Source organism: Ostrea edulis, chromosome 2, assembly GCF_947568905.1.
Source record: "Ostrea edulis chromosome 2, xbOstEdul1.1, whole genome shotgun sequence".
In the NCBI taxonomy this organism is placed as follows: domain Eukaryota; kingdom Metazoa; phylum Mollusca; class Bivalvia; order Ostreida; family Ostreidae; genus Ostrea; species Ostrea edulis.
This window is the reverse complement of record NC_079165.1, coordinates 30992033-31016294: the sequence shown is the minus strand read 5'-3', so window position 1 is coordinate 31016294 and position 24262 is coordinate 30992033. Positions and strand designations below refer to the sequence as shown.

At 34.5% G+C, this 24262-nt stretch overlaps 2 protein-coding genes across 7 annotated transcripts in view; one reads left to right on the top strand and one right to left on the bottom strand.

The window, feature by feature from the left end:
- Positions 1-2062: 2062 nt before the first annotated feature.
- Positions 2063-24262, top strand: part of LOC125678371 (choline transporter-like protein 2) — a 43904-nt gene continuing 21704 nt past the window's right edge. Inside the window, exon 1 of one of the 5 annotated variants that reach the window (XM_048916795.2) lies at positions 2063-2320. In XM_048916795.2, coding sequence (XP_048772752.2) covers positions 2251-2320 — 70 coding nt within the window. In that variant the 5' untranslated portion in view covers positions 2063-2250. Of the gene's footprint in view, positions 2321-2743; positions 3052-12444; positions 12902-16781; positions 16854-21386; positions 22307-24262 lie in introns of those variants that run through there. The other 4 variants (XM_048916796.2, XM_048916794.2, XM_048916798.2 and 1 more) reach the window with 4 other exon arrangements.
- Positions 13626-22918, bottom strand: LOC125678374 (uncharacterized). 2 transcript variants are annotated; one of them, XM_048916801.2, is made up of 3 exons: positions 22769-22918; positions 18432-18515; positions 13626-14420 (listed from the first exon to the last, which is right to left on the bottom strand). In XM_048916801.2, exon 3 carries the CDS (start codon positions 14383-14385, stop codon positions 13876-13878), a length of 510 nt encoding a protein of 169 aa, XP_048772758.1. In that variant the 5' UTR covers positions 14386-14420; positions 18432-18515; positions 22769-22918; the 3' UTR covers positions 13626-13875. The 2 variants fall into 2 exon arrangements, with proteins under 2 accessions (XP_048772758.1, XP_048772760.1); XM_048916803.2 differs by lacking the exons at positions 18432-18515; positions 22769-22918 and adding an exon at positions 17103-17241.

The following is a 24262-nucleotide window of genomic DNA, read 5'->3' as shown; positions in this document are numbered from 1 at the left end:
TGGGGGCCGCCCTGATGCCCCTGAATTTTACAGATTTTATAGGGCTTGAAATATGTCTCCTATGTAGTCATTTTTTTTTTTTTTTTTACTATTTTCTGTCAATTTTGATAAGGTGAAATTTTATTAATAAAATGACGCAAATTTCAATTATTTATTGATTCACCAAGCATGTTGGCATACAATCATGTTACACAATATCATCATCCGATCATCCAGTAATAGATCGCACACCACTTCGTTTCTATTTGCTGGGTCCAGTACCTATATATGAAACACGAAGTTTTCCGAATTGATTTTTTTAAAAGGACTGTCAGGTACAAAGTTGGTGCTCGAACATGCAGACATGTAAAATGTTCTGGCACCAAATTTATACATATACACGTGTACAGTTTAGAGCATTTCATATAGTGCTACTGCTAATGAATGCTGGTGTTTTATGCAGTGCTATATTGTCAGAATTTTAAGATAAATATGCCTTAGAAATGCTATGCTATTACATGTAATCCAGGTAAGAATACTTTGTATTTACCTGTAATCCAGGTAATATATTTGCGGAATCGTAATGCCTTATTGTTCGCGTAATATAAATTTGCGGAAACAAGCGCCGCTTTGGCTAACTTGTAAGCAAACGTTGAAAAAGTTTATGCATGCACAGAATCTTATTTCGCATTCAGTGAACACATTCAGGTAAACTGAAATATACGACCAAACCAGAATCATCTACATGTATAGGAGATATATCAAAATTTATTTCAACACTTCGTGTCAGAATGTAGAATATATCTGTTTGAACCCTATTTGTGAAATATCGCCTTAATTAAAAGACATTTCTAAATAATTTTGAAATAAATGTTATTTCTTTGACAAGAAGATATATAGACTCTAAGAAAAGGAGACATATCACTAAGTTAGATCTCTCTCTCTCTCTTTATATATATATATATATATATATATATATATATATATAGAGAGAGAGAGAGAGAGAGAGAGAGAGAGAGATCTTTAACAAATAGAGATATCTTTAAACTCTGAAATACGTTTACATGAAAAGTTGTATTAAAGAGTTTTAGAAATGTTAGTTGGTGTTATAAATATAATTTGGAAACACCAAATAGCCTCAAATATTAAAACCTTTTATCGCCGTTGTTAAGCTTTTCTTCAATATGATGTTTTGTATTTAAGATATGAACCCAGCCGTAGTACCTGCTTCCTGTTGGGGAAAACTGAATATTGTACTGGACTTCCTGTATTTCTTTAACATCAAGGGGGTTTGTGCTACCGGAAGTATATCATGTGGTTAATGATGAACAACACTCTTAATGAATTATATCTTTAATTAGACAAATATATACGTACTTACGCAAGTATGTATATCCTTAAACAATCTTTTTACACTGCGTACTAAAAAGTTCCAGCAGACGTACTTTTTCATTATAAAGATGATCAAAAGATACCAGTGCTTTACTGAAGAAGAAAATAATACTGAATAGTATGACAATTAAACGGGACATTTATTTATTCATCTCCACAAATTTAAAGTATATCATAGGGTAGTGCTTGGATAGAACTTATTGTTGTAACACGAGTGATCTGCCCTTCGATTACACAAACAGCATAGATAATTTAAAAAAGGACCCCCCTTTTTTCAAGTTTGTTGTTGATTAATTTGCCAATGTGATGATTTCTTATAATGTAATTTACGACAATATCATAGTAAATAAAGTTCCCTCCAATAATCACACAATCCTATGGTTTATAATATGATAACTTTCTGATTCGAATCTGATTTTTCATACTGACAAAAGAAGGCTGATAAACTCTGCTGGAAAATGCTACATTAAAAGACCTATTTATACATAACATTATAGGACGCATTATTTAGATTGTTTAAAAACATTTTTGAGTAGTGCATAGAGGGAATATCTCAATACTTCATACTGTAAGACCAATCAGAGAAGATTTAAATCAATGTTTCACACCAAGCGCTTCTTCCTACATATTGTGTTTTATGCTGCTATACATGTAAAAGACCTGAACGGATAAACCTTTAACATGAATTTTTCATAACAATAGCCGTCTACGTCATTCGCGCATATTAATTTGTTTTGCTTCATTAAACAGGGCTATGAAGACAGAGAAGACGCGTTTAAATGCAGATGCAGAGCCCAGATTAATTAATTTTTTAAAAGGCCTCCGTGCCTTTTGCACGTTTTGTTGAATGGTAGTTTGGATGTACAAAAAGTTTTCGTGATGGGCTCGGGAAAATCAAAAGTAGAAGATTTGGACACGGCGAAAGAGAAAAAGGATGCCGATACCAAAAGTGAGTAGTTTTCTTTCTTGTACGTTGTAAATGAGTGGGGTCATTTCGTCCACTATTCAAGGTTGTACATAATTGTAGAGTCGTTTCCTATAATGTACAACACGCACTCCTTTGAAGATCCAGAATCATTTCTTGTGCATGTTTACCACTTGTAGTTGCACACAATTTCAATACATCAATCGATATGAATCCCAAGATATACAGGTGATCGATCTACAGGTGGTTCTCAGGTGTAAAGTTTTTGTGGATTCTGTGAAATACGCGTTTTATATCTTGTTAATGTATGGTCAGCCATCAAGTATTTACAGTGTAATTATCATCGATTTATCCGTGATAAGGACCTCGTAAGACAGTGTCTTCGGAATTTTGATAGGTAGTAATGTGACATAGTTATACTATTTTTAGAAACAAACGACAAGGGGATTGTTTACATGGGTTTCCTTGGATACTGCATGTGCGTTTCGATTTCATTACAACTTTGACAGGTATATGCGCACCTGGCGTCATGTCAGTAACTGAGTGTTACTATCTACTGATAAAATATCTCCATTTTGTTGTTAAATGTTGTCAAAGACAAGCGTTCAGTGCAGGATGTGATTTTACAATCATTTAAATATTGAACAATGGGCTGTCTTTCGTGTATTTTAAGTGGATCATAATAAATTTGATCTAACTTGTGAGGAGAATGAGCAACAAGGTAGCAGACACCGAGCACGTCCAGGAAAAATATGGTGAGATGTTTTACATTGTATTTCTGGGGTAGTATATGGGGTGTTCTCTCTCTCTCTCTCTCTTAGCGAAATGAAACAAAATAAAGCCTAAGATAACAAATATTTCTATCTATTATGACGATTTAAGAAAAAAGCTGTATCTTGTTTTGCAGGAGTCACCATAAGTAGTGTGAATTTCGTTTTGTAAATATACATGAACGATCCTCTTTTAGATATATATTGTAAAGAAACATGTATACGAAAACAAGATGGATTTTCAAGATGTGGGTAAATTCCACAAGTGCATGTAACTTGGATTTTTTCCATGTGAAGGGGGTGATATGAAAATTTTATACTCCGTTTCACCCTTCGATGTCTAACCAAAATCAAGCACACCATTTAGTATAGATAAGATAAGTTTTATTCCAATTTTGGGCCCAGAGGGCATAACAGCAAGACAGCTTATAAAGAAGGAAATTTCAAAAAAGAAAGAAAGTTTACAACATTAATTTCAGGTTACATGGACTGCAAACTACATGTGGATGTAGCATGTTGGGGAAACGAGTACATACATATATGGATTGCTAATGAGTTGTATACACAAGTAAATGGATAATATCAGTATTATACCAACATAATTATGAATTTAATTATGAAATTATGAATTTCATAACTATGAATTTAACTATAATGATTTTTGCAGTTTTAAAGCATCACTTTAGTATATACTGATTATGTTAATTAATGTGACTGAAGGAAAAACAAAGTTGATAATAACCCCGCACCCCCCCCCCCCCCCCAAATGAATTTAACTTTTTCTCCCCAACATTGATTTTTGATGTAATCGACTACATATATTCATAGCTCAAATATTTACCGTTAGCAAGCTGTTGGTCGAATGTTACAAAATACCCAAGTTTATAACTTTTATTGCTGTTTCTTTTGTTCACCATTGCAAGTCTTCTTCACTGTGTTTATGGAGGACTGTAATTTTATGGCTATTGTCAATCATCAAGTATGTGCACAAATATTTTGATTACCCTGAATTTTAAATGATGGTCGAAATGTCAAATTTTGATGAAGAAAAAAGCATACATGGTACATAAATCTAACCTGGCCTGTTAGTGAAAAAAAGTGTACCAAGAAATTTTGATAAAATGAAATAGGGCATGGCTTATGTATACTCATGTATACATGTACATGTATACCCAGTTTTGACATATCTATAAAAGTATATAAGGCTACAGTGTATCTCCTCATTTTGGTGACAAGCAAAACTTAAAATGGTTTGAGAAAGAATGGGTAAAATATGAATTAAATTATCACAATATAGAGATGATAAATGTGAGTTAAGCTGCCTGTTATCAATGCACCATTGAAGTCTTTAAATAAGGAAGTGGGTAGTTCCTACATGCCTGGGTATTTGTCAGAGGAAGTATAGTAACAATTTAACATAAAAGAGTTCCTTGCATTATTGTTTGAAAGCAAAGTTTTTGTTCTAACTGTTCTGAAATTCACAATGACACCAATGATGAAGAGATATTTGAAGGCACAGGGAAGTAATTTACAAAATGAAAAACACCATCCAACCCTAAATTTTATCTGTTTACTTGTGTGTTTGCTTTGTGAAGGAGGAGCCAGACAGGATAAAATGGGGGGGGGGGGGGGGGGGGGCAGGAGAGAGGAAGAAATAAGTTGGGGAGGGGAAGAAGTAGGCAGGAGAGAGGAGGAAATAAGTTGGGGGGGGGGAGGGGGCAGGAGAGAGGAGAAAATAGGTTGGGGAGGGAAGGAAGGGGGCAGGAGAGAGGAGGAAATAAGTTGGGGAGGGAAGGAAGAGGGCAGGAGAGAGGAGGAAATAAGTTGGGGAAGGAGACAGGGGAAAGAGAGAAGGGAGGGAAGAGGAGAGGAAAGAAGTGAAGAGGAGAGAATGAAGGTGCTGGTGTAGTGGGTCCCTCTGTCCACCCCTCCCCCTTTGACAGTGATTTCCCATAAATTAAGTTGTACATTTGCTTTGTGACTGATCATGAACTATTGTAAAATTTGCTGCACTGTGAAATAGCTGTTAGGTCAGTTTCTCTACAAACACTTGTTAAATTGGTTGTGCTATGACCTCTCATTAATTTAGATGCCATGTTATATTTGGTTTTCATTTAAACAATAAAATGCTTTCTTTGTTGTTTCATCAGGTGATGAAGGTAGTTGGCATTGCAGAAAAAATTCATAACTCTGGAAGCTGGTAATGTAATTTTTTTCTGCAATGCAATGCTACCTTCATCATCCGATGAAACAACAAAAAAGACATTTTATTATTTACATTTTAATGCATTGTTTTAAAATATAAACTATATTTAAGTACTAAAACATCATATGGTTGACCCATTCGCTATGTTAACAGAACAGCCAATGCACCCCTTGACCTTGATGATGCTCCATATTTGGTAATGATTACACAGACAGGGGGTACTAAAAACCGGATGGAACTAGTTTGCAACAATCATACATTCATTGTTGCAGATGAAAGCAATAGAAATATAAGAGAAAAGATTCAGTGAATGTAAATATTTGCTTTTAGAGCAAAAGTTGTGAGTTCTAATGTTTTTGGATCAGACCTGAGACTTTACTTGGTAGTGACTGTTCCTGCACCAAATGCTCAAATTCAAGACTTCAAAAATTGAAATTCAGATTCCAATGCATGTCTTTGCCTTTCATTGAGAGTTAGAATAACCATGCTTTACTGTAGTCTGAATTTATAACAGAGTTGGTTTAACATTTATGAAGAAGAGTACAGTATGAATCAAGTTAATGTAAGGACTCTTCCTGAATCAACATTATGAATAGGTTTATGCAGATCAAAATAGCAAAATACATTTTATCTGTTGAAATTGTAATGAGAATCAAGCATGAAAATTTTAATTACTTAGAGGTTACAGCTACTGAAGAGTGAAGAATTGAAAACCATTGCCTATGTATTAATTCAGAAAATAATGGTCAGATGCAATAACCAAATTATAAGTCATTCCATAGATACACTATCATCCATGCAAGAAAACCTTGAAAAAGTTAAGAGTAACTCAGATTTGGAATAGCAACAAAAAAATATAATCTGTTCCTTCATCCCAAAACTATAGACCAGAAGCAACATCCAAATCATGAATGGTTGTGTGCACTTCTAGATGCATCATCCATGCATGTTTGAATCATGCAAGGTCAACTGAACCATTTGATAACTTCAATCTAGCTGTATAGAGCATCAGACAACAAAGGCGCTTAGGGTAGGACATTAGTTCTCCAGACAACAAGGACACTGGGACATTAATTCTCTAGACAACAAGGATACTGGGTGTAGGACATTAGTTCCCTAGACAAAAAGGACCCCAGGACATTAGTTCTCTAGACAACAAGGACACTGGGTGTAGGACATTAGTTCTCTAGACAGCAAGGACATTGGGACATTAGTTCTCTAGACAACAAGGACACTGGGACATTAGTTCTCTAGACAACAAGGACACTGGGTGTAGGACATTAGTTCCCTAGACAAAAAGGACCCCAGGACATTAGTTCTCTAGACAACAAGGACACTGGGACATTAGTTCTCTAGACAACAAGGACACTGGGACATTAGTTCTCTAGACAACAAGGACACTGGGTGTAGGACATTAATTCTCTAGACAACAAGGACACTGGGTGTAGGACATTAGTTCTCTAGACAACAAGGACACTGGGTGTAGGACATTAGTTCTCTAGACAACAAGGACACTGGGACATTAGTTCTCTAGACAACAAGGACACTGGGTGTAGGACATTAGTTCCCTAGACAAAAAGGACCCCAGGACATTAGTTCTCTAGACAACAAGGACACTGGTACATTAGTTCTCTAGACAACAAGGACACTGGGTGTAGGACATTAATTCTCTAGACAACAAGGACACTGGGTGTAGGACATTAGTTCTCTAGACAACAAGGACACTGGGACATTAATTCTCTAGACAACAAGGACACTGGGTGTAGGACATTAGTTCTCTAGACAAAAAGGACCCCAGGACATTAGTTCTCTAGACAACAAGGATACTGGGTGTAGGACATTAGAAAAATAGTTCCCTAGACAAAAAGGACCCCAGGACATTAGTTCTCTAGACAACAAGGACACTGGGTGTAGGACATTAGTTCCCTAGACAAAAAGGACCCCAGGACATTAGTTCTCTAGACAACAAGGACACTGGGACATTAGTTCTCTAGACAACAAGGACACTGGGACATTAGTTCTCTAGACAACAAGGACACTGGGTGTAGGACATTAATTCTCTAGACAACAAGGACACTGGGTGTAGGACATTAATTCTCTAGACAACAAGGACACTGGGACATTAATTCTCTAGACAACAAGGACCCCAGGACATTAGTTCTCTAGACAACAAGGACTCTGGGAGTAGGACATTAGTTCTCTAGACAAAAAGGACCCCAGGACATTAGTTCTCTAGACAACAAGGATACTGGGTGTAGGACATTAGAAAAATAGTTCCCTAGACAAAAAGGACCCCAGGACATTAGTTCTCTAGACAACAAGGACACTGGGTGTAGGACATTAGTTCCCTAGACAAAAAGGACACTGGGACATTAGTTCTCTAGACAACAAGGACACTGGGTGTAGGACATTAGTTCCCTAGACAAAAAGGACACTGGGACATTAGTTCTCTAGATAACAAGGACCCCAGGACATTAGTTCTCTAGACAACAAGAACACTGGGACATTAATTCTCTAGACAACAAGGACACTGGGTGTAGGACATTAGTTCTCTAGACAACAAGGACAATTGGACATTCAGTGTTTGAAATTGGTTTAAAACTTGGTATACTCGGACCATAGGTCCATGCCAAAATAAGATGACATAGACCTCATCGAATTGGCATAGACCATAACATTGGAAAAAAACCCCACAAATCTATTACATTTTCATTTACATGTAATGTACTTAGAGAGCATATTCTCTTTCCATTTCCATTACATTATCTTCCTTTCCTCATAACATTTATCAGACGTCAACTGACCATGCTGGGTCCTTTGGGATAACTAGAAATCGGCATAGACAATTTGGTCTATCTCAATTACAATTGGCATACTGACCAGTGTCATTTGACATAGACTTTGTTTATCGATCTTTGGTTAATTTTGAATAATGGACATTAGTCCTCTAGACAACAAGGATACTGGGACATTTAAGTTCTCTAGACAACAAGGACACTGCATGGGCATTAGTTAGTTAGACAACAAGGACATTGGGGTAGGACATTAGTTCCCAGAGAACTGAGGCTTTGATGATAGGACATTAGCTCAAACTTGTGTCATAATGAGCTTCTGAACTGTAAAGTTTGATATATAACTATTTATTTAAAACTTAAAAAAGCACACCCATAAATAAAAACCCACACTTCATATTCCATAAATTTGAATGCAATAAATTTATCCTAGCACTTTCAACAAAACTCCCCATATTTTAATATAAAACTGTGTCATTAAAACTTCACTGCCTATAACACTGATAGAGGACTGCAGGAGGTTGTTGGTGTAAGTTGTTATCATCGATCCTAAATTTGCATTTCAAGGTAGTGAGGATAATGGGGATTAGTTGCAAACAGTAAGTGTCTTGGTATTTTATTGATTATAGATCAAGATTTGATCAGAGCTATCAGTAAACCAATATCATGTAAACTCTGTCTGAGGGGTCTGACAAATATCCATGTCCTGCAAGAATATTTTGTATTAAACTCGGACTGTAGAAATAAACCTGATCTTTTGCTGCTAATATTGACAGTCTTTTATCATTTTACATAACCAAGGTCGATGATTATCAATTAATTTTGATATCTTAAAAATTGCTTTTGCGCTACACTGTATCTGTTTATCTGTCTCTCTGTACATTGTATGTCCACAATTTAACCTTTACTTAGTAAGTATTAATTTCTGAATATACACGGTATGATATTTTTTAAAGCTATATTTCAGGTCAGGGTGAATATCATATATGTAGTATATACTGTCGCTACAGCGAAGTTTCTTTTCTTACTTTATAAAGCTTTCTAGAATTCACATCAATTTTCCCATTCATTTCTTAATGCCCAGCATAAATCACCAGTAGCTTTTAGTTTTCACCTCCATGCAATTTACCTTTGATAGTTGTGTAGATGGTATCAAAATCTCGTATAGCTCGTGGAGCTGATTTTGGTCACTCTCCAAAAGTAAATATTGAACATGCTTTATAATGTGATGTGCTTGTTGTATGCCATTCTTAATTACTACAAGCTCTTAAACGTATCTGAAATAATGATTTATATTAGCTTATCTTTTATTTTATTATTAGATTTCTGTGTGATTGCATGTTGTTTTACTAGGGACAAGTGTTTCAGGGAGCAATATTGGTCTGATGCACATGGTCTTTCCAAAAATGTTCGCTCATTGTGCAAGATCTTGTACATATGACCATGCAGGAAAACATGCGGCAATTATCGATATCATTTCTATATTTTGCAAAAATTTCAGGTTTTAGTGAATATTTTAGTGGTCATCTTGATACTCTAGTGACAATCTTATTCTATAAAGTACTTTAATTTCATGTTTTAGTTTACGACTAATATAAGGTTATATGCATGTATTCAACTTGAAAACAAGAGCATACATACATACATCGCATTCAATATACACCTATATCAATTGCATTATTATGTCAACCGGCAATCCTTGGGTGATTCCGTTATGCTTCACACAGACCTCGGATACAATTTGTGTAGGGATATGCACCGATTTGTTATATTTCTTTGCTGGAACTACATGTACTTGTTTAATCTTTTTTCACTCCATATGTAAAGTTTAAAAATGGCTAAACATGCTAAAGATGACTTTTCACCTGCAGTACAGTTTGCATAGAATTGCCTTGGCATACCCTTTTTTTAAATTTGAAAGACAAGCAAATAAACTTATACATGTATCATTTCAACTGCTTCTATGCTTTCCATTTTGAGAAAAGTATTTTTGTTTTGATAATTTGGTGACATTGTGATTGCACATTCAAGGTCAGTGTGTGAGCTAGACACAAGCTATACAAGGTGCAAGCTACACGAGAAGCTGCAAGCATTAAGCTGATGTTGATCGAAACAGATTGTAGGAATTACAGTGTAAGAGTAGAATTTAAGTGGGGTTTGCATGTAATTTTCAAATTTATGATTTATTATTTTGGTACAATTCAAAAAGCATGCTTATTGAATAGCATCGATGGTCTAGTCAAACAAATTTTAGCTTCCTAAAGGTATATGAATTACTGAACACATTGTAGACTAACATTAATCTACAGGGTTGGTTTTAGGTTTATGATTAAGTCATTATTGTAACAAATATGGAATATCTTTGAAACTACATGTATATGTATCTTAATGCACCAGAGAAAGATTAGATACTTATACTGGACACAAAAGTTTCTTATGACATTATGCTGTGTCCTGATTCTAGTTCAAGGTCATTTAAAGAAAATATGTTAAAAAAAAAAAATATCCTTGTGCAGAGTATGCATGTTTTTTTAATAGATCTTTTTAAAAGATGGTCTCATTTGACACAAAAGGTGTGCCCTAAGTGTTGCTTACAAGAAATACTAATTTTGTTGTGTGTTGCACAATATGAAAGAAAAGACGTGTTGGTCAGATTACTCAGAATGTATTCATATAGAGTAATTTATATTACAACATATCCTCATTCATGGCATCATGCATATATGTCACTCGGCACTTCATATACCCCCAAAATTGTACAGTTATTTCATGTATACAAATCAAATTACAACAAAACGTGCAAGAATAAAATTCATATTTATGATTGAATGAAACAATAGGTATGTATACTATTTTTATAACCATTAAGAACCATTAATATCTATCCAAAATGCTAACACATATACTGTTAGTAGATTTAAATGACCCAGTTGTGACAATTTTATCAAGATTACATTCAGAAACATTCAGAAACAATGGGATACCTGTATAATGCAAGGTGTGCATGATATTACGATATCTGACCTAATGTAAATATTTATGTTATTACTATGACAATAGAGGTATTGGTACCATGACGTAGGCTGAAAACTATGAATATTTCAGTATTTACTCTAGAAGGAAGTACATATATACATCCATTAAATCACGAGTCATTAGTATTGATCATTGGGTATATAATTCTTGGAAGAGCAAAAGAAAGTTGATAGCAAAGCATATTAAACACATATAGATGTATATGATTAAGTGGTTTCTTTATAATAGGACCGGCCCTTCCATGAATCCAACCTTTATGTTACAATGTGTTAATAACGTTTGGTAATATCAGAATAGACTTCATTTCAGTATGATTTATCTAACATTAGGTACATGTATGTTGGCCCAGTAGCTCAGTATGATTTATCTAACATTGGGTATGTTGGCCCAGAGTTTGGTATGATTTATCTAACATTGGGTATGTTGGCCCAGTATCTCAGTATGATTTATCTAACATTGGGTATGTTGACCCAGTATCTCAGTATGATTTATCTAACATTGGGTATGTTGACCCAGTATCTCAGTATGATTTATCTAACATTGGGTATGTTGGCCCAGTGCTCAGTATGATTTATCTAACATTGGGTATGTTAGCCCAGTAGCTCAGTATGATTTATCTAACATTGGGTATGTTGACCCAGTAGCTCAGTATGATTTATCTAACATTGGGTATGTTGACCCAGTATCTCAATATGATTTATCTAACATTGGGTATGTTGACCCAGTAGTTCAGTATGATTTATCTAACATTGGGTATGTTGACCCAGTAGCTCAGTATGATTTATCTAACATTGGGTATGTTGACCCAGTAGTTCGGTATGATTTATCTAACATTGGGTATGTTGACCCAGTATCTCGGTATGATTTATCTAACATTGGGTATGTTGACCCAGTAGCTCAGTATGATTTATCTAACATTGGGTATGTTGACCCAGTAGCTCAGTATGATTTATCTAACATTGGGTATGTTGACCCAGTACCTCAGTATGATTTATCTAACATTGGGTATGTTGACCCAGTAGTTCAGTATGATTTATCTAACATTGGGTATGTTGACCCAGTATCTCAGTATGATTTATCTAACATTGGGTATGTTGACCCAGTAGCTCAGTATGATTTATCTAACATTGGGTATGTTGACCCAGTAGCTCAGTATGATTTATCTAACATTGGGTATGTTGACCCAGTAGTTCAGTATGATTTATCTAACATTGGGTATGTTGACCCAGTAGTTCAGTATGATTTATCTAACATTGACCTTGACATTTCAATGGTAAGTTAGTAGGGGTGCTTAACTATTGGCTGATATGATCCGCATAATATTGATGATGCAATTATCTGACAGTTTGAGAGAGAGAAAAAGATTGTGCAAGACCATTGTTCCTTGTATCCATGTTGATATACCTTTTACAAGCATTATGAGATAAAATTGAAAGTGTAGCAAGCTGAGTGTGATTAATATCCTCATATGCCTAGAAAGTCACAAGGGGGGAAAGTTAATCCTAATTAGAATGTTTGAAATTGATTCTCGCTTATGCATACTTCGTTACCAGGTATATGTAGATGAAGGGTGTAGATATTTTTACCTGGGATCTCTTATCAGACCCTCACATGTCCTCAGTTCGATAAGATAAATGTTGTCGGGAGCTAATGTCCCATTCGAACATTGAAGAGTAATTGCAATGAAAAATGCAGATCATGTATTTGTAATCATCCACAATGGGCAAAAAGGATAAAAAAGATCCCAGGTACCGAGAATCAACTAAGGAGTCTGACCCAGTGGTAGAGGACACAAAATATGGTAGGAGCAATCAATCATCTTTTGAGTTTTTACATATTTCCATTACTACTGTATGCTATGGTGAAATCTGGGCCTAGTCGATATGTAATAGACTTCCTGGTATAGATTGCATCCATTTTATATTTCCCTTTGTTTATGGGTGGGGAAAATTTAATTACTACAATTATTATACACCTAAATATGTGAACTAGCTGTTGTCCCCCAAAATGCATAAAAGAAAGAAATGTGCAATAATTGCTTGTAATTCCCCAAAAGAAACAAAATCATTTCAATGATAGATTGATAGTTTTGGATTAACAAACTATAATTAATACTAAATTATATGTGTATGAGACAAAGGCTGTATTCATTTGGTCCGGTGGAGAGCTACAAGAGTGATCCTAATTTAATTGCTCGCTTGCAGTACGGAGATCTCCAGTAGATCTCTATTGTCTGTTTCTCAAATAGCAAGTAGAGGCTGGAGACATACTGGCGATATCCTGGACCAGTTCTGGAGATGGGAAATGAATAGACCCCCACAGTAGTGTAATATGAGCAAGTGGTTCATGGGTCACATTGCTCACCTTAGTCTCCTTGTTCTAACTGATGATAAATTGCCAAACATATTGCTGTAAAAGTGGCTTATATTTATGATGAGGGTTAAGTACGCGTTTTTCCACGTCCAACATTATGCGTGGGGGGAAAATATGTGGTAAATTAAGTATAATATATATTATATCAAATATTTATAACAATACGCGTGGGGGAATTTTACCCACTTTTTATGTGACCTCATAATTAGTGTAAATTTTCCCCACATGCAAATAACCACTTTTACACTACTTTTTAAATATTCCCTCAGGGAAAAAAATAACGTGACAGTGTAAGAGAGATTACATGATGCAAGGCAGCATTAAATTTCAATATTCGTGGATCTGATATTATCATTGGCAGTCAGATTATCAGTACTTTTGGATTCATCATCATCATCAGTTTCATCTCTCTATGTGGAGACTTAGGCTATGGATAATTTCCTCTCCATTCTGTTCTGTCTTTGGCTTCCCTGGCAGCTTCATCCCATGATCTGATTCCCAGTTGTTTCCTTTCTCTTTCCACAGTTCTCCATGTTTCCTTTTTCTTTCCACAGTTCTTCCGATGATGATGTTTCCTTTTTCTTTCCACAGTTTTTCTCCATGTTTCCTTTCTCTTTCCACAGTTCTTCTCCATGTTCCCTTTCTCTGTCCACAGTTCTTCTCCATGTTCCCTTTCTCTGTCCACAGTTCTTCTCCATGTTTCCTTTCTCTTTCCACGGATCTTCTCCATGTTTCCTTTCTCTTTCCACAGTTCTCCATGTTTCCTTTCTCTTTCCACAGTTCTCCATGTTTCCTTTCTCTGTCCACAGTTCTTCTCCATGTTTCCTTTCTCTTTCCACAGTTTTTCTCCATGTTTTCTTTCTCTTTCCACATGCAGTTCTTCTCCATGTTCCCTTCGTGCCTCCAGTCCATAGGGCTATTCTGTCATGGCTGTTAGTTTTTGAGAACTATAAATAAAGAAATAACAAATGACTATAGAGTTTTTATTACTAATTTGAGATTGTCCAGAATTCTGAGTAAATGAGATAGTGTACATTTAAATTTTCTGGTTATCTGTTTTTAACAGTTTTTCCTTAAGGAATTAGCCCCTCAGTGAGCTGCACAACCGTGCAGGATGCACAACTGTTTAGGTACTGGTTCAATACTCATTTCACTGGTCCAAACATATCATACATTTATTACTTACACTCATCCAACTGAAAAAGTACTGGCTGTACCTATTTTTCAGAACCATATTTTGAACAATGCAGCATACACAAATGTGTATGTAAAGGTTCTCTTATTGACTTCCAGTATTTCATTAAAATTGATGAGAAAATGGCTCCAAGAGGAACTTTTGAAAAAAGATGGATTTACATGAAATTATACATTTGGGGAAAATTTTCTCTAGGAAGAAAATTTTTTCATGCAACTGTAGACATTGGGATAATCATGTCCAAGTCACACATCCGTGTGTGTGTTTAAAATCTAATTCCTTATGATAATGTCAGCATTGAATGTTGAACTGATTAAGTTGGTAATATGATTTGCATATCTCTGTGCCTTAAGAGATACACTGCACCTACTGTGTATCCAAGTGATGATTGCATATCTGTGCATTAAAATGAGATTAAAATGAGGTTTGGCACTTATAAATGTATCCAAGCAATGACTTGTAGCAAGTGATAAATAATAAAATGCCTTCAATTTATATTTCTCACTCTTCTCAGTTTAAAAACAATTTAAGTGCCGCAGTGAGAGTCATGCACTCTGTGACTCATTGAACTTAGTATCTGAGGTTAAATGAGTTGTGATAGATTCAATAAAATTAGGTGAACACATGAAAATCGTCTATTTTCTTGGTTTGTAATAATTCAAACAAGTTATGAATAGCTAGGCCACATGGGTATACTATGCAAGTTTTTGCGCAAAGCTTTGAGAATATTGCACCTGTTGTAGAGGACAATGATAAGTAACTTTACTCCAATAAATAATATGCCTTAATTGTATCACAGATGTAGCATTATCTTTACGATATCAGCTTAAGGTTTTGTGTCCTAATAGGTCGCCAACTGGCAACATATTTTCCTTATAGATATTACATATACAAATGCCCCTAAGTTTACATCATGACCCATATTTGTTTGGAAATTTATTGAAAATGATACAGAATTCTGTGATTGCAAATAAGATACATGCATGTTTAGGTCGGTGTGGGTTCAAATCCTGCTCGCGCAGTTAAGTGAGAAAGTTTCCCAGTTTACTTTCGGAAGGTCGATGGTCTCTTCCCAGGTACATTGTATTTGGGTTCTCTCTTCCACCAATAAAAGCTGGGTGCCACCACATAACTGAAAAATTGTTGAGTGTGGCATAAAACAGCAAACAATCAATCAATCAATTGAACAAAGATAAGAGATACATACAGTGTTTTATTTTTGATTTATATGGGATGAATTGTTTCGGTATTTATCAGAGCATCTTTATTATATCACTTCTGACATAAATTATCTTTGACAATGAATTATGGAAAAATTTATAATAACCAATTCACATGTACTTACTATATATGATTATGTAGATTGTAATACTCAGGTGAGTGTTAAGGCCCATGGGCCTCTTTTTCTAGTTCTATTTGTTAGAAATCCCTTATTTGAAAATGTTGAGTGAATGCCAATGTGTTTTCAGACAAAGAATTTTTTTTAGGTAAAGTGTTCAATCTTGATTGGTATTTTAAATAATTGCCATTTCAATTTTTCGGCACATTTCTTATTAATGATAGAACTGAATGAAGTGTTCTTACAAATATGTGTAGATCAGTGTATTATGCTTATTTAGAGAAATTGGTAGGATGAGAGTTATTTTCCTTTGTGCAAAATGCTCAATACAGCAAATGTACTTTAGAAGTGCACCCATTAAAGCATATAAACTTAGGGCCATTTGTCTTAATACAAACTCGTTTTTTAATAGGGAAGTTTTATTTTAAATCAAAACAAATGAATCTTTCTATAAAATAATACAATACTAAAAAAAAATAAAAATCTCCTAAGCTTAGTTGACAGTCCTCAGGGGTTGATAATATTTGTTGATGACCAAAAAATAAAGTTTTTGTAACATCTGGATTCAGAATATTTTATTTGTAACATTTATTATTTGCTTAGAGAATCTAGTAGGGAAACATTTTGTAAATATCAAATAGAAGCAAACATTTTGTCACATATGGTGTTGGGTTTACATGTATATTGATAATTTTCCTAACCCTGTACCACCAACGTAAAATACTGCAGACCAACTTAATTCTTATACTTCACATCTGTGTCAGGCCTCAATTATGTGGGGAGTATGAATAAGATAGGACTTGGGGTTTATCTTCATAATGGAAAAACTGGAAACTGTTGATGAAAGTAAGATTCAAGTTCAACCTATTTTATGCAAACATTAATTTATAGTCATGAATTTTATTGATAAAGGACCCGTATTAATTATCATACTGTGTTGATATCATTTGATAATTTGTGATGTGATTTGGAATATAACTTGTGCAGTGGTTGCAAATCATGATATATTTGATCTTGAAGTGGAGAATCCATATATATAATCAACATGCCTGCAGGTTGCAAATAATACAAATTTTTATTACTATTTTCACTTACTATTTAAAATTTGAAGTGATGATTGTCTTGTATTTGGGACAGATCATAGGTGATCAATCGACTGGAGCGCTCAGAATTACATGTGCATCATTTACAAAAATTACCATGTGACTCTGCTTTCAATGGTCACATCCTTATCTACACCTAAAACTAGAAAAGTTCATAAATTATTTAAATTTTCTTATGTTTGTGAAAATGTTTAATGTTAAAATCATTCAATTTTAAAAATCTAATTTGCATATGAAATGAATTATTAGTCTAAGTAAGAATGGACCATGTAACATTTTCATTGTTCTAAGGTCCTTAAAACTACAGTAATGTAATAGCTAGGGCTATATATGGACCATGGATATCAACCAGGATAGTTCAGTGATAATAGAGCACTTAACTAGTAATGCAATTAAGGGTCCAGGATTTAATTCCTGGTCCAGCCATAAATTACTATATTACATAGGTACATGTAGTGTTGACCACCCCTGGACTTCAGGTGGATGTCTTGCCAGGGGCAAAAGAATCTGGGTTGTGTGACTTCGAGGGCAGAATCAATTTAAGGAGGGAGGAAAATATAGTAGTTTAAGGGCTATATGGACCGTGGATATTGGCCTGTATAGTTCAGTGGTTAGAGCACCTGACTAATAATGCAGAGGTTCAGGGTTTAATCCCCAGTCCAGCCATAAATTTTCTCCTTTCCTATATTACAGTAATAAGTAGAAAAAATTACCATGGTAACCATGGTTTTGATTGACCAGAGTTCTTCAACAATGAAACTCTCCCATTGTAAATCAGGATTTGCAGATGTTCAGATTGAGAAAGAGGAACCATGCACTACTTACAAACAGGGGCTTGTATGTGTATTCTGAAACTTAATTCCCTTCTTCCTGTAATAAATGACTACAGTTACATAGCTTAGATGTATAATTCATCCTTTTTAGAGAATGAAATCCAATTTAGGACAGATATGATATGTGTTGATGGAATGTAATGGGTAGTTGTTGAACACCCTCATTGCATGGTTCTCATGAGTTCCAGGTTTGAGTCCCTAGCCTAGCTGACACATTTTCCTTCCTTCAAAAATTTCAGCCCAGTATTTGTGGGGTCTTCACATACAATCTTGCTCATCCCATTTAAATTTTAAAATCAAGGCTTAGAAATGAACTGAAACAGCTTGTGAATTTATAAACCTTATCCAACCTACAATGAACAATATGTCACTGCAAAAATATATAGCTACACATTGCACATGAGTGGTATGTACTTGAGTGAGTAGTTCTTACGTCAGTGCTTCAGGGTAGTAACATAAAGTCACCAATGTCAACAAGTTCACCTTACCTGATGATTTGAGGCAGATCATTTCTTCACTGCACATGTCTGTTTTTCCAGTGGAAAAGTACTCTAGGGCTATAGAGAAGGAGGCTGTCAAAGAGAAGGCAAAATACGGTTGTTATATGCATTTCTTAACAATTTGCAAAAAAAATAATTTTTGAAATATTACAATATCTGAAATGGATTCACTACAGGACATCTATAAGTTCTCAAAGTGTGTATATAGAATAATCTTCATTTATTCATCTGATTATTTATTTCTTTAGCTTTTTCCAAAATCCCCAAAAAGGAGATAATAATAGTCTAATTATGAATACATACCTCCAGGTTAAATAAAATAATGTTAACAATGAAATCTAAAACTTCTGTAAATCGTTAGCTTTGATTCTAAAAGTATTCTGTGAATTAATTATATATATGGTTCATTTGATGGAATAATTTATCACTGGCAACTGTTTGGCAATAAGAGCTAGATTTTGAAGCATTCACATAAAATGATTATATATGTATATTTGCACCCCACCAGTGAGTCCCTTGATCAAGTTTGATCAGGAGAATTTAATTGTCCCGTCAAATATGCTAGATAAAAATATCCAGAGAACATCTGTTGCAAAATGTTTATTCTTCTAGGAGAGGTGAATTACATGTGTTTATCAAACTTATTTAAACTGAATCTGAATTTGTATAATACTAAACTCTTGAGAATAGATGTATCCACATGATTCAACAACTAATATAAGAATCAGCAAGGCTATATGATAATGAAGCTGGTGGGTACTTGGTAGTAATCATGAAGGTGAATCCCACGTTGTGATAAAACATTTTTATCCTATAAAAATAGCTTTTTATTTTATGTACCACAAAATGGTGTCATCTAGTTTGAGAACAATAAAACATGCAGCTAACAAAATACTGGTGAATATCTAAGGGTATAATACAAACACAATCAGAAAATTTATTATAATTATATTAAATGATACCATTATATCCCATTATATTTAAAAGGTACAAATGGCAATTTTTATGCTCCATAATTATACACATGAACAGATTCTGATTAATTCATAGATAGTAATATATATAATTCACGAAATAAGTACAACTTTGATACGTACTGGAAATTCAAATAAGGAAACTAAAGCTATGAAAATTAATCTATTTTGCCATTTTAACGAGGGAAGATCAGGAAACTTGGCCACATACAGGTTGTGTCATTAAACCTAAGAGTGAGATTTGTAATTGAAACAGATAAAATCCTAGAAAAAATGTCCTTGTACTGTTGAAGGTGATCCTAATAAAGTGGAAATTTTGGAAGAATATTTTGCAGTCATGCATCTACAAATATTTTAATCCATGGAAAAGTAAAATGCAGTTATTAAGCAGTTTCTTAACAGTTAACCTAGCTATCTTAACAGTTGTTAAACAGTTTCTAGCCTTTCTCTGTACTGCGAAAAGCCATGTATATTTACAGTTAATGAAATAGACATGCAGTTTTCTAAGCCTTACCAGTTGATAAGCAGTTTCCATAGTTCCTTAGCTGTTGATAAGCAGTTAATTTAGCAGTTTATAAGCAGTTCATTAGCAGTCGATAAGCAGTTTTTTAATAGCATTTACTGTAGTTATACTAGTGCAAAACTGTTCCCATTATTATCACTGTTTAAAAACTGCATAATAAACTGTTAAGGAATTTCCATGAAAGACAACATATATATTGTGATACATCTTGATTGTTTTCCTATATAAAACTAATATGATTCAGAACCAACATTTTGACTGTTAAACCAACTCTCACACTCATGGTCTATATTGACCAGTCAACAGTTTACGAACTGTTGATCGGACAGTAGTCTGCTCTATTTCCATTGGCAACTCAAGTCACGTGATTCTTGGTATCCTGCTTTGTTTATGTAATGGCAAAGTTCACTGATTTAATACAAAATTTATTAGATGAAATCCAGAGCAGAAGCACGAAAAATGTGACTATTGATCATTAATTCAGATATTGGGTATGTTTTTCTTTTAAACTAGTGGATACGTTGATAAACGTGTGCAATTACACTGTCTTGTCAAAACTTTGAAATCGACAGACAATGTGTATTTTAAAGTAAAAACACCTTTAAAAAATGAAGGTCACCCATACGAAATCATTAGGCAGAAACCATGCAAGTATAGACTGTGTCCTCAGACAACAGCTGTTTTGTTTGACCCTCCAACAGATATGTTGCCCTCAGCCTACGGCTTCGGGCAACAGATCTATTCTCAGGTCAGACAAAACAGCTGTTGTCCTCGGACCCAGTCAATAGATGTATATACTATATAGGTGGATTTCCTATATCATCATAATTCAGCAGAAATATAACACTTACACACATTTACAGGTACAGTGTGATGAATGTAATAATGCCTGCATCAAGACCAATATTCAACATTCATTGTGTAATAACAACATCAATAATATTCTACAAAAGAAGTCTATACATTTTTATGAAGTTCACCTACAATACATACATAATAATATTAATTAAACCTTGCGAAATTCAAACTACATGTACGGTTTCAAAGTGTGTCTGGGAGGGGCTGGGTGGTTGATATTCGTTTCCCGAATGAAAGGTTGGGGTCCAAAATATTATAGGATGATATTTGATGATATTCTGTATATGAAATAAAGGAAAATTGCCCATCTGGCTTCCCTAGGGGCCCGCATATGTTATATCTTGTTATGTTGCTTCATCTGATCATAACATACCCCAAGTTCATGTCGGAAAATGTGAGAAAAAGTGCATGACCCTGGAAACCATGCATGATGAAATTACCTTTCTTCCTTTACTTGTAAGCTACTTAATTAGGTGTGTCAATAATATATAGATTTATTTGCCATGCACAGTTAATATCACAGCATTAAGGTATGAAATACAAACATCTAGGCTTGTACTGTGTATTCAGTAGTGTAGTAAGTGCTTTAGTCCATCCTGGAATGTATTGACAAATCGTGTAGAATTATGACTTGGAGGAAAAATTTAATTATTCTAAAGCTGAATATTGTTCCATCTAATCGCTAAAGATGAAAGACTGAAGTAATTAGTCACAGGCATATATTTTTGGAAGGAAACAGGATGTGATGCTTGAAAGTGAAATACTGTATATATATTGTGCATTATATTTCAAATCATACTTGGCATGCTGCTGGTTGACCTACGTTAGAACAAGAAATTTGAAATCCGAGCTGTTGATATTACCTATACAGTATTGGAAAGATGAGAACTGGAAAAAAATCGCTACCTAGATTCCGTGTGCAGATCTATATCATTTAAGAACAATTATTGCTATAGCAACAGATTGTGACATTAACACACTCAGAGTATCCAAGAATTCTGTCAAAATTGACAAGCATTGGAGACAGGCTGCTAGCTAGCTGCCATTGTTTAGTTACGTCCTTATCAAAGGAAATTTTTTTTTAGGGAAGCTAGTTTATCTCATTGCAGAGCTGTTACACCTTGTGCATGTCTTACTGAATTACGTGGTGTTGAAACTGACTCCATGCTAATATGAATATATGAAAGGAAGTTAAATCTGAATCAGAATTGGAGTGCATGCATGATGATCGAGTCTTAAATCAGTGTCTGAATGAATAATAACGTATACTGTGTCATATTGTACAGTGTATCTATAAGTGGGAAAAACTTCCATCAGATGTGTACCATCATGTATTGTGATATAGTGTTACTATAATTTAATGGAGTCTGACAATATCCAGTTGGAGATTAATAAGGATATCTCCCCACCACAGGAAGATCCACCCCCCAGTAAACAAGTGGGGGTTGAGGAGAAGGAGGAGGATGAGTTTGATTTTGGAGAAGCTGTTTATGATGAGGAAAAATATGGTGGGTTAATCGGAATTGAAATGATATTATATTTTACTTTATTTTATATGGTGTATTCTTCAGAAATGACCATTTGTCCTTGCTTCTGTATATTTGGCTTTCACTAGGCTGTTCATGTTTGATATTCAGATCGAATTATTCCTGCAATGACACGCTGGGTTTTGATTGACATATAGCTACTAATTTCAAATTTTTTAGAACGTATAGTTTATAGCATAATGTTACACATATAAATCCTTCGTTGACAAATTGATTGTAATGGTAATTGGTTTATATCTAATCAGATGCTTCAGAGTATCTGAATTTTGAAAGTTTTTTAAAGAGATGATCGAGTTAATGCAATGAAAAATTTCACTTGGCGCTTGCATTGGATAAAAAAAAGAATGGGTGGGTACCCAGTTGGATGGCAGGCAATGACTAGAACCAGATAACAGGTGATAGTTTTCAATATCATACACTTACTTCGTTTTCATCATAATTTCCTTTGATAAAACTCGAAATTCTGGAGGCCATTATGAGACTTTGATATCCTTGTCAGATAGCACACTGCCAAACTTTAACCAATATTGCAATGGACTCAAGAGAAAATGGAGACTGAAGTTGTGATTCAATGTTTTGTGTACAGGAATTTCATATATATTAATATATATATATATATATATATATACAGTCTCCAGTTTACTAGAGCTGCTTCCTTAAGTAGATACATGTACATTTTTAAACACTGTGGAGCTAAATGTATCTTTATAACACTTTGACATTTGAATAGGTCCTATCTCAAGATGACATTTCCTGTTTGAAACAAAAAGATGCTGGCAAGATATACTTGTATTAAGAATGAAAATTCTTTTACAGACACTTAGCTGCCAGTGAATACCCCTTTGCACAAGTATCTGATGAGAAGCATTCATTAATATAAGTTGTTAATCATTGTAAAATAAATATAAATTTCAAACTTAAAACTTAAAGTAAATACTAAATGAATGTTTACTCCGAGAACAAATTACATAGATCAGCGTGCTCTGGAAGAAATAGAAATATGATAATTAATTTAAATCGGGAACTGACTGCTCCTTTACCAAACATGGAGAGTTATACTTGGATGCTGAACTCCTGTTGCCATATAACACAACACATACATTTTGGTGACTGATTTTGACTGAAATATAGTTTTTCTGTAGGACATGATCTTCAACAAAATCAGATCCTCGTACTGAAGAAATTCAGTAACTCAGGCCATTAAAAAGATAAACATGCGTAGTAAAGCAGTTTATCTCCACACAAGGGGTGGAGTCAGCTTCTGTGAGATACTCTTCTGTGACTTTGTCCTTTACATGTGACCTTTTAATGCATCAATAGCTGGGAGCCCAGATCACTGTGTGAGATAGGACTTCGATTTGATCAACAAATGCAGTATAACTGCATGCATTGCAGTAGATGATAATGGGAGAAGTGTCAACTCAATGTGTAAAACACTCGAGCTTTTATCAATAAAGTATTGTTACCAGATGTTTTTTGAATAGGAAGACATCTGCTTGTAATGTCCAATTACTATAGCTCAATAGGGTGGAGCTAAGTGAACTTCCTCTGAACCCGGATGGGTCCAAATATAAGGCATTGCAATACAGAATGACAAATGATAACTCGATCCATATGGAGTTATTTCCCTTTTATGAAAGTTCACCATTGAAAGGCTGTAATTCTTTATCATCACTGATAATAGATGAACATTTCAGTGTATGTATGTGCATTATTACAAAAAAGCAGAAAGTCAATTGATGAATCCTGGCTGCAATGATTTAGTCCTCCCATATATTGAAATTGGAGGGCCATACATTATTACAGCTAGTTAAATGTAATGTGCAATGGTTACAACACACGCATACATATGATTATATAACAGCATGACTAGCAATGCATGAGTTATGCTATGCTCTGATGTAGACTTATTATATT